We start from the raw sequence: 10919 nt of genomic DNA on the forward strand, positions 1-10919 counted from the left end.
ATCTACAATCTCTGGTGATGTTGTCTAACATCATATCGTCTTCACTTTCGTTTCGATAAGCTGTCAGTGATATTTTAGGTTGTCTAACATACATTCACTATAGGAATTTATGGATACATTAATTCACCAAGTTATGTCATTACCAGGAAAAATCCAACTTTCTGAACCAATACTTTAAATCAGGGGTCGGCAACCATTTTTTTGTTACGGGCAGTAATCAAACTCAGAAAGGTCTCACAAAATGTTAACCAAGAATTGTGTTATTAAAATGTTCGAACAACGGTGAATCAGGCGGACCTCGGATTTTTTTCATCCACACTACTAATGAAAAGTGTAATAAAGCTACTTTGAGGAAACGAGATAACCTTAGTGCTTATAGATAGTGTAATCAAGTGTTTGTTAAGCTCTTTAAAAGTCCTGGCGCACCTTGCGAGCGAAGCGAGCGCAATTTTTTTGGGGTATACCAACATTTCTTTTAAATTTCGTGCTAGTATTCATTACAGTGCCGAAAAAAATTAAAAAATGTTAAAAAATATATGTCTAATATTTTTGAATACGTTTTCCGTTTGTCCGCAACGGTAAAAAAGCACTAATCTAGTCCAAAGACATGAAAACGTAAACAAAATGGTTTCGCGCGAAGCGCGAATAATTTTTGCCCGTAATAAGTTAAAATAGTCAAAAAGTATTTAAAATAGACTCGTGTCTAGTTTTCAAAGAGGTGGCGGGCCGTAAGTTGGCGACCCCTGCTTTAAATATACAAACATTTGCAGCGTATAAAACTGTGAAACGCAACAACAACCAACATTTTACATAAGAAAGTCAATTATTGCGTATCCGAATACTATACTATACAAGTTCGCAGTACGAAAGTTGCCATTTAAGGTTAAAAGTTACCTACAGTCCTGTTTGTTACTATTTTTATGTAACGCCCCCTTATGTGCATTCAGCGCCCCCCAAATTAGAAACAGACCCAAAACGCCCCTTGTAACTCGCCAACGCCCACAAGGGGGCGGTTCCGCCCACGTTGGGAACCTCTGCTATACGGTATTACTTGATTTCTATGTAAACAATGTATTACTCGACTGTATATGACCAAACCCAGTATTATGTATGTCTTGATTGGGGTAAGCACGAGCAATAGCAAAGTAAACCACCTTGAGTTATGCCTAGTCTGTGACACAGAACTGGGCAGAACACTATACCACCGAACATTTTTGACGCTAAATTTTTAGATAAAATGACGTTAGTCGGTCTGAGAATTGCGATATCATTCATTCGTAGGAAAAGCGACAAAACGAAAATAGAGGCAATCAAGTTGACCATCATGAATTACGTCGCTCTATTTCTACCAGGCAAACTGGAAAACGAAAAAAAAAACACAGGAAAATCAAATCAAATCGGCGTCCTCGAGTTCTCCACCATCCACATGCCGCCGCGCAAGGTCAAGCCGCGTCCTTCACGCTTGAGCTGCTCGTCACGCATCTTCGCCTCTAGCAGCTTCCTGCTCCGCTCGTCTTTAGTCGCCTTCAGCTCGTCGGCCTCGTGGCGCCACCTGGCGTGATTTTCGTGCGCTCCCCGCGCCAGTTCCTCGCAGCTGGGCAGAACGCGCGTCAGAGTCTCGAAGCACTTGACTGCTACGTTCGAATAGAAGCCCACCTGAATAGAATTGGATCAATTGTAATTTGTAATTGTTATTGATGTAATTAATTACAGGTTTTAATGTAATTGTAATTGTTTTGTGATTGAGACATTTTCACTCTGTGTGTATTTCTAATTGTATTTGTGATTTGCTAAAATTTGGCTTAATACATTGATATCGATCAAAATGGCCGGGTATAAATATGCGTCTATGTATACCGGTTGTTGGCGAATTAACAAAAACAACTTTTTTACTGAATTGGAACACTTGCTAAGATAATTACAAGGACAGATGAAAGGGTGTGGGTGGACAACAAAATACGAGCCGGTATAGAATTTCGAGTAAAAAATTGGTTGGTTTGTTAGTTTGGGCTTTTTTCGCAAAATTGAGTGTGTTTTATATTAAGTCAACTCAAATAACATCATTGCGAATAATAGAAGCAAGAAAGTGCAGATCTCGCAATAGTTTACAAAAACATCGGCGTTCATAAAATATAGTTGACATGGATTCTTGTTTTTTAACTATATCTCCTGTTAAAAAACATAGTCTTATTTACATTTGCAATAATGTTGGAATTTTTTTTTAAATTAGTAAAGATTGTAAGGCCCTGCAAAGACAATAATAGTCCAAAAAAACAAATTTTGCGATGGTTAGACTTTAAACATTTTGTTTATTAACGTTAAATGGGTATTTTTTGTTAAAAAGGTGAAATTCATGATTTGCTTTGCGTAATATGGCCCACATTTGTGATAATGTGATTTGCAACATTCGGCTTCACAATTTATAAAAATCAGCGGGTAGACTTGTCGTGTTAAAAGGTCTTGACAAGACTCGTTTCTGGGAGTGACTTGTTCAGGGAATTGCTTGTTTAGAAGCGCACTCAAGGTACAGCTCCCAACAACGTTCACTCAAGTTTACTCGGCCCAAACGCCACAAAGCTGTACCTGTCCTTCGGGCAAGTCCTCCTGCATATCTCGATCCATCATCGGGATCACCGAAAAGCCGAGCTGCTTACGCTGATCTCCTTCGTTCCAGAACTCGTAATGGAGATCGAGCACATTTGCCCGCGTTGATTCCCAGCTCTTGGTCATCGAACTGATATCACACGCCGTCATCATGAGTCCTATCGCTTTAATTCTATAATTATGGATCAGCTGTTAAATAAGTGTCAGAAATTGTGAGCGTCACATTGACACCCTTTCAAAGAAGAAGTTTTAAACGTAAAGAAGAAGTTTTAAACGTTTTGATGCGGCCCACGACATATTACCATGTTACGGTAAAAGTAACTTCGATTTTAAATCTGTTATTATCTTCTATAATAACTAAGTGCTGATATAGCAGTGACTTGCTTATGTATCGCAACATATTAATAAGAGTGTATAAATATCATGATCAGTTTGACCTGACCTTTTCGGTAGTCGGCTTTATTTTATTTAACCGGTCGATATCTCTTCAAAATATATTACGATGAACCATTGCGAGTTGTTTAAGCCTGGTTTAAAGCAACCAATAAATATTTCGCTGGAAGGCCAGTTACTGCGAATAAATCCCTTTAAATCAAATTGTTTTTGTGTTAAAAGTGAACAAGCCACCTGTGCAACAAGAAAACGCTCTGTACTGTAATGTAAGTATTTGCATTTCACAATAATATAGCAGCTGTATCAAATCTTAAAACAAGATTATTTTAGTTGGTTTTGCAACTCGGATATACGTGTGGTTTGGTATAACCTTTCCAAAAATCCTTAAAAATGCCAAAAAAGTATTTGGAATAGCTTTCTTTACATTTTTTGGGTCTGCCCTAAAAATATAAACTTACCTATGTACCGGATGATCAAAATCGAACTCTCCTTTGTGGAGTAACTCCTCAACCGCTGCTCGGTTCTCAAAGTGCAGTGCCAGGTCTGTAGCAAGGATCGCTTCTTCGATTAAATAAAAGGCCTTTTCCTTCTCGTCTTTCTCCATACAACAAAACACGTCATGTCCTTGCCTATTCAAGATGTCAATGGCCATCTGCAGGTGGTGATTTTCCATTGTGGACGTCTTGTAAAGTGTGGCCAAAGGATGGCCGGTTTTCTGCAGAAATTGGTTTGACAAAGCCCGGTGATCAACGTCGTGGGTTATGCAAGCGACCAACAACGCCAATCGCTCTATGGGCTCGAACAGGTCCAGGTTACGCTGGAGGATGCAGTACATCGCGTGTACCACCGTCATTGCGTGATGCCAGTTGTGGTAGGTGGTGACCCTGTAGTTGCTTCGCACGCACAGTATAAAACGTGACGTAACGTCAATGGGTACAGTGAGGTCGCAGCCTTGGATCAGTTCGCTAACCATGGCGCAAAAGAATCCTGGAAGTTCGTCGTTGTAGTCCATCATTACCAGCTTAAAACTGAAACCATGAATATATTTATATCCTTTATCGTATATCGTTTCCGTTTGTGTACGTCGTTTCGCTATGGTACAAATAATGCATGCATCTTTTGTAAAAAAAAATTATATAAACGTGTTAAATAGTACGCAATTTTGTTAAACGCAACATAACATTTACCTTTAGTTATCTTGAAATAAATATTAGTTGGACCAACTTCGGTTTCGCGGCAGGTTGAAAAGTGTTTTGTAATATTACGCAAAAAATACTAAAACTATTTAGGTGGTTTTGTTAAATTCAGTCTAAGCGCATCTATTACAGAAATTTTCACCAATTAAAAAGCATCTATTTGACAAATGGGGATTTTTTTTAATTATCGGAATGTAAGACCATTTTTGCATAAATAAAACCTTATCTCATATCAAACTGAGATAATACGTTGGGGCAAAACCGCTTCGGTACACGTATTGTCGCAAGTTTAGGTTCGGGTATTTCAGTTAAGGAAGTTCGTTAAATTAACGAAAAAAATTAGATGCACTACATTCCTAAATTATTTCTCCCATGTAGGCTAAACTAAAATATCGGCCTACGTTCGTTCAAGCTGAAAATAATTATCTTATGGGTGTAGTGGCAACCTATCGAAATCGTCGGGCAAACTCGGCGAGGTCCCCGATTGCTCGCTTTCCACCAACTGTTGAAAGTCTTTCTCGGGATATTTGCTGTGATAGAAATACTGCTCTCGGATAACTTCCAGTTTACATTGGTCCCTTCGCAATCTTGCATGTATCTAAATAGGCGAACTTTCTTTATGAGTTACTGAACTAACCATGTAATTTCATGTGTTTACTTATAGAAAACTGCATGAATAAGTGGAATTTCCATGAGCTTGTTTTTTGTTTGAATCGGGTGATTTATAGTACAAGGCAGAATAGTAAGTAGACTGTCCAGGTTTTCAATTTAGAAAATAATAAATTTTTAAAATAATTTAGCAAATAAAATAAACAAAAAATGATTTTAATTAGCTAACCAAATAAAATGTACCCCAAAATGTAATAATTTGTATAATCTTACATTCGAGTAGCGCAGCGCCAACGCGCAAAAAACGGCAAACATTTGGAAGTTGTTTTGATCCGTCATCGTGAACGCTCCCCCTCCCAACTTGTTGATCATCTCCACAACTCCGTAAACTTCGCCGTCGCTGATAATCGGAATACAGAGGATGCTGGTAGTCGTGTAACCTGAAATTCATTAGCGATAGTGCTAGATCAACAATATAATCGAACGATAATAATGTATGTGGCAAATCAAGGAAGTACTTGCAAATTTCATTAGCGATAGTGCTCAATCAACAATATAATCGAACGATAATAATGTATGTGGCAAATCAAGAAAGTACTGCAACAATAAATTCTCCAAGGCTTACTAAATTTTAGACCGTTCATACCAGGGGTTCTTAAACTACATTGGGTCAATGGACCCCTTGCGGGTTCCTGAACTAGTTTTCCATGAAGGCCTTATTTGGGGTCCATGAAGGCCTTATTAAAATATTAGTGTATACCCCGGTACTTACAAAGTAGGCCTAATCAGATTTATGAAGTCTATTTGTATTGTGACGTCAATTTATGTTGTATCTTTTGAAATTTTCTTGCCTACGGTGGTCCACGCGAAGTGGCCTGCTGATAATACTACCGAATCTTTCTATATACAGTATATGTTGTTCTTTAGAATCATGCTATGTTGAAAAACGGTGTTGTGTAAACTCACCAGTGACTTTGTCCACTTCTCTATTAAATCGTTTGTCAGCGTATGCATCAGGAATATTAAGAATTTCCTTGTTCATTGCTGCCGAACCCACGATACCCTTGGTAATAGGAAATCTGTTAAAAAATAACTCGAAGATTTAAAAATTAAAAAAAAATCGGTCGAAGTTTTTTGTCTTAAAGAAAGGTTTCGGATTTGGAATTAAAAACATGGCTATCTAAATCTATAACATTTTTTTCATATGAATAACAGAAAGAATAAAAATATGTAATCGAGTTTAAATGCTTCGTGGTTGGTCCGATCAAAGAAGTAAGTTGGGAAATAATTTTATTATTTCATCTATAAATCAATATGTGGTATTTTTTATTCTTCTGGGCTAGGAGGATTGAACCAGGCAAAACACATATCACAAAGTGGTTTAAGTTATTGATAATACCGGAAAAATTTATATTACCATACTATACTAAATGAGAACAAGGACATTATACCTGATCTCAGGCTGTTTCTCAAACACGTCCACGCCCTCATTTTTTGCTCCGTTGTCGAAGGTGTCGGAGTAAAGTTCGTTGGTCTGTTTGTCGACCAGAAATAGCGAACAGCGGTCGGCCGACACGAGGCTTTTGGCAAACCTGAAGATTTCCAGTATATAGGAGCCATAATGAGTAACGTCGAACCGTTGGCTGTGCGTTTACACTGCATCAATGCTTTTCAACCCACAGGATAGTAGGCCTACGCACTTGTGCGGATAAAAAAAATTGTAAAGCGGATGACAAATGTCGTGCGGAAGAATGTGCGGATAAAAGTGGTGCATTTTTGTTTTTATTATGTGTAATGGAGTAATCAAATAAGCTGGTGCGTCAAGTTATGCGTTACAGGACAGTCATAGTGTTGCAAACTTAGTGTGCTTGTTTCGTGCGGATGAAACTTTTCCCTAATAAAAAAGTGCGAATCGATCTTTTAATGGTTACAAAGCACTGCACTGCACTAATTCTTGATCGCTTTCTATTATTGTGTTCTGTGCGAGTTTAATCCATGTTTGATACCCTTTTTATTTTGGATAAATGCGTTTTTATTTTATGTATAGGGTGTGAAAAAAAGTATTGCTAATCCTAAAAGTGACACGTATTCTTTGATCTGTGCTTAACCAGTTACTCAATTAAAACACCTTTTATTTTTGGCACATATGGTCAGCCTATTAATTTTTATCCCTAAATTTTCATCAGCTTGCTCTAATTGCAATGTGATTTTGACTGCTAGTTTTTTGGAGCACATTCAATTTAACTTGAACTTCCCCGCGCTGCCAATGTGGTTTAATTACCTAGACATCTCCGTACCTCATAATATGCTGTATTATGTTGTCCACGTCCGTAATGTCGTCCAGATAGGTTCGGGAAACCTCCAGAAGGAATGCGCTCATCTCACTCTGTTGCTTTAATCCGCAACTTACTTCTGATTTGTGAATGGCGAGTGAGGTCCAGTACAAAAAGTGCTTCAAAACCAAGTTGTACATTTTTAAGCTTTCACAACTTGGGAAACCCTTCTTTTGATGAGAATAAACTTGTTTAAAGGGCTCTTTACAGAACTGAAAAGAATGTATCATGGTGGAGTTAGCCTTTTGATAGATAAATGTCGATTTTATTCCTTTGGAAATATGTAAAATTGATTAAATTACATAAATCAAAACACATAATAGGCACTTTCCCCATATTCTAACAAACATATAGCAGTAATTTAGGATCTAATAAATTCGGATTTCGCACTTACCCGCTCGCCAATGTGAATGCAATTCGTTGGCGATGAATAGTGCTGATTGACAGCCACTCGGCCATCTAGCGAGTGCCAATAAGGTTGAGGGCGATTTATTGCGCAAAATACGAATATATATAAAAAAAACAATCAAGTAAAATTCGCAGGCGGCGTGCCGACATCTTTAAGCGAGTGTTATTTCGCCGGGCGAGTGCTAATTGGTAGCCACTCGCCCGACTGGCAGGTGTAAATTTTAATTCAACATCAACCCTGTAAATGCTCATTTTTGCAATGCATTTGTAAAATTTGCCAAAGATAAATTGTTTTGTACAAAACCTATCACTTAAAAAATATTACCTTTGCGAAATGAAGAGTTTCGTTCGTGTAAGGAGCGTTTTCCCAAGTTCGATACATTTCCACCACTCCGATCATATCTCCGCTTTGTAATATTATTGGAATACAAATCAGGGCATCTTTTACCGTAAAAAAACAATTTGCTGTTAGTTTAAATGCTGGACGGACATTAGGCTACAAAACCTTTTCGAAGACTGGCCGCCGTCTACATTCAGTAAGGAAAAAGTTTGTTTTCTTATAGAAACGTCAAATAGATTTTTTTCATCATTTTCGATCTGTAGGACTTTACTTTGCACACACCTTTTTATTATATGTAATTGAGTGTAGAGTTCAATGTTTTATGCTTAATGAATTTTTAAATAAAGCCCTATTCCCGCGAAATTACTTTAATAACTTCAGTTAGTGAGATCCTAGCGCAAAATGTCAGTTATGCGAAACTCTTTCAACTTATTTTGAAAGCATTGTGATCCGGAAACTTCGGTTATGAAATTATTGTCATGATTCCAGATCTAAAGTTATGTTTTAAACATAATTCTAAATTGATTTTTGCAAACATATTTTCGGTTTGGCAATATGATAATAAGTCATGTCCGTGTACTCCAGTTGCATTGGTGAGCTCTCGATTTTTCGATTTTTCGCGCAAATGTCTTACTTGCTTCCGGGCAGGCGGATCCCTTCGGAAAGCGTTCGTCCATACGAAGGTCGTTGACCATAACCGCTTGCCGGATGTGGGCGACATACGATGCCACGGTGTTGTTGATGCCTACCGGATAAACCGGGTTGATGTTACCGCTTCTGTGAAGAAAGTAACCGTTGGACGAAAAAAGCATTTCAACAAGGCAACATATAAGGTATCAATATCCAACAAAAGGGACGGGCAGCTAATATATATTTCAACACTATAGTACCTATGGGGAATGCTAAGTCGGTTTAAAGCAACTCGAGTCGGACTAAGGCTGAGAGTATAAAGTCGAGACCTGAATCCGACTTCACCAAAAATACCAACTTAATTTAGTCTTGAATCCGGCTTATCTCCACAACCCTGTCATAAGTTATCACTCACACGTGAATTGTAATGCACGAACTGTATTATGTTGGGAGATGTTCCGCTTCAACTATACCCTCTTTTAGAACACCACTCACAAGAAGTTTTGACTGTTACCCCTGGCGATTATTTGAACTCACTTAGGACTCCACTTTACAAGGCGCCACAATTACCTGGTTTTCGAAAGGCAATTCACTGTCGAGCCGTGCTTCAGAGTGGGGTTAAACAAGTAAAGCGAATCGCCGCCCGCGCTGACGCCGTAAAAGTTGAAGCCCGATGATAAGGTTGCGTATTGGAGATGTTGGCACACGCCGTACAACGCCTCCCGATAACTTCCTTTTTCTACCTGCAACATTAATTGTGTTAATTGAGTTAACCCGCCCAATAGTGATAGATTGACGAAACACTTTGCCGAACTCTAAAATTTGAATAAACTGTATTGAAAAACAAAACAAAAACATGGCGGGGACGCAGGGTGTGTACAGTGGCAACACAAAGCCATGTCCTGCAATATTTTTTAGTAAAAATATTTTTTTCGTGGTACAAACAAACGTTATGCCAATCTTACCTAACCAAATACAATGTTTTGATATAAAAAATAAAAGGATTTCAATATTTAAAACATATAGTTTTTTCTTTTTCTTTCGGCTTAATTCAATGATCCCACAGTACCTCAACTAAAATATCAGCTTGCAAGCAATTGAGGAGAATACTATACCCAAAAATGTTGCGCTCGCCATGCTATAGGCAGGCCCGGTTTTTAGAGTTCTAGGTTGCGACGTGATGTAAAAAGGATATGGCGATGATAGCAATCATTATACCCTTAAAATATAAAATGATTTAGATTTTAGAGTACCGGCGGTAGTGATATATGCTGCTGTGAATCTGTGTTACCCCTTGGGCTACCGTTTTGTATGCATCGTAGCAATGTTCTACAACAGGGGACGGCAACCTACACCTACAACCCGCGGGCCGGATCCACCCACTGATGTAAATCATCCGGCCCGCCACCTGTTTTGCAAACTATAGGAAAGAGGAAATAATTGTAGTAAGTTTACGTTTAGAGTGAATGTTTTTAGCCTAAAGGCGCCGTACATAAACTTAGCGGTCTGAATGCATTTTATTGTGTTGCGCACTAGTTCTTGAGTCCTTTAAATATGAACTTTATATCGATGGTTTAACGGTCCTTTTCAAATTTCACAATTACCTAAGTTAACGGTTAAATTTTAAATTTATAAACTAGATTAACGGGAAAAATTTAGGTATTTTTTATATATGGTTATTGTACTCATGGTTAACGCTGTGCTATCACGAATTTTAAACCAAAAAAGTCATGTTTTTCTTTATATGTAGGTTCATTTGAAGCCATTATTACATGCAAAAAATCCTAGGTCCGTCCCTGATTAACAGTTGTTATAATAAAATCTTTAAACTATAGACGCTTTACCAAAAAATGTCAGTTCAAACTTATTACTACCCGTCGGGGCCTTTTTGAGTCAGGCCCGAGACTATAGGGAAAGGTTGCCGACCCCTGTTGAATAAGCAGAAACTAATTTGAACACAACGACAACGAACTTATTATAAAAAATTAAGAAATATGTTTTGCTTACCTTGCTTATGATAATATCGAATTCCTTCGTACATTTGTCTGATATTTCATTTACGGCGGCCCCTCCTTCGATGTCGCCTTTAGAATTGGAATTTTTGTTTGATTCGATTTGGCTTTCCAACGTTGCAGTTTTAATTGCCAACCACTTCCGAATTGTATGAGGTCTGTAGGTATTCAATATAAACTCTTCTATTAGACCTGGATCGCTAGTTGCCAAATCGCTGAGAATTTTTAACGCATCAGCGCGGCTTGCAGCGCTAGTTATTGTGGCCAATTGAGAACTGATTAAGTTAGGGGCTGAATAGGTCGCGTCTTCTAAAGGGCTATTTGAATGCCTATGTCCTGGAAATGGCAGTCGTGGCTGTGACTTCATTTGCTTATACGCCCAAGGAGACTCCAT

At 38.2% G+C, this 10919-nt stretch overlaps 1 protein-coding gene across 1 annotated transcript; it reads right to left on the bottom strand.

The window, feature by feature from the left end:
• Nucleotides 1-1392: 1392 nt before the first annotated feature.
• Nucleotides 1393-10919, bottom strand: LOC146136081 (cAMP and cAMP-inhibited cGMP 3',5'-cyclic phosphodiesterase 10A-like). The gene is made up of 12 exons (XM_083396155.1): nt 10521-10919; nt 9084-9256; nt 8518-8660; nt 7869-7984; nt 7100-7254; nt 6254-6394; nt 5769-5881; nt 5076-5242; nt 4640-4791; nt 3456-4025; nt 2584-2776; nt 1393-1656 (listed from the first exon to the last, which is right to left on the bottom strand). Exons 1-12 carry the CDS (start codon nt 10917-10919, stop codon nt 1393-1395), a joined length of 2586 nt encoding a protein of 861 aa, XP_083252281.1.

This window comes from Ascidiella aspersa, chromosome 8 (assembly GCF_963924565.1).
Source record: "Ascidiella aspersa chromosome 8, kaAscAspe10.2, whole genome shotgun sequence".
In the NCBI taxonomy this organism is placed as follows: domain Eukaryota; kingdom Metazoa; phylum Chordata; class Ascidiacea; order Phlebobranchia; family Ascidiidae; genus Ascidiella; species Ascidiella aspersa.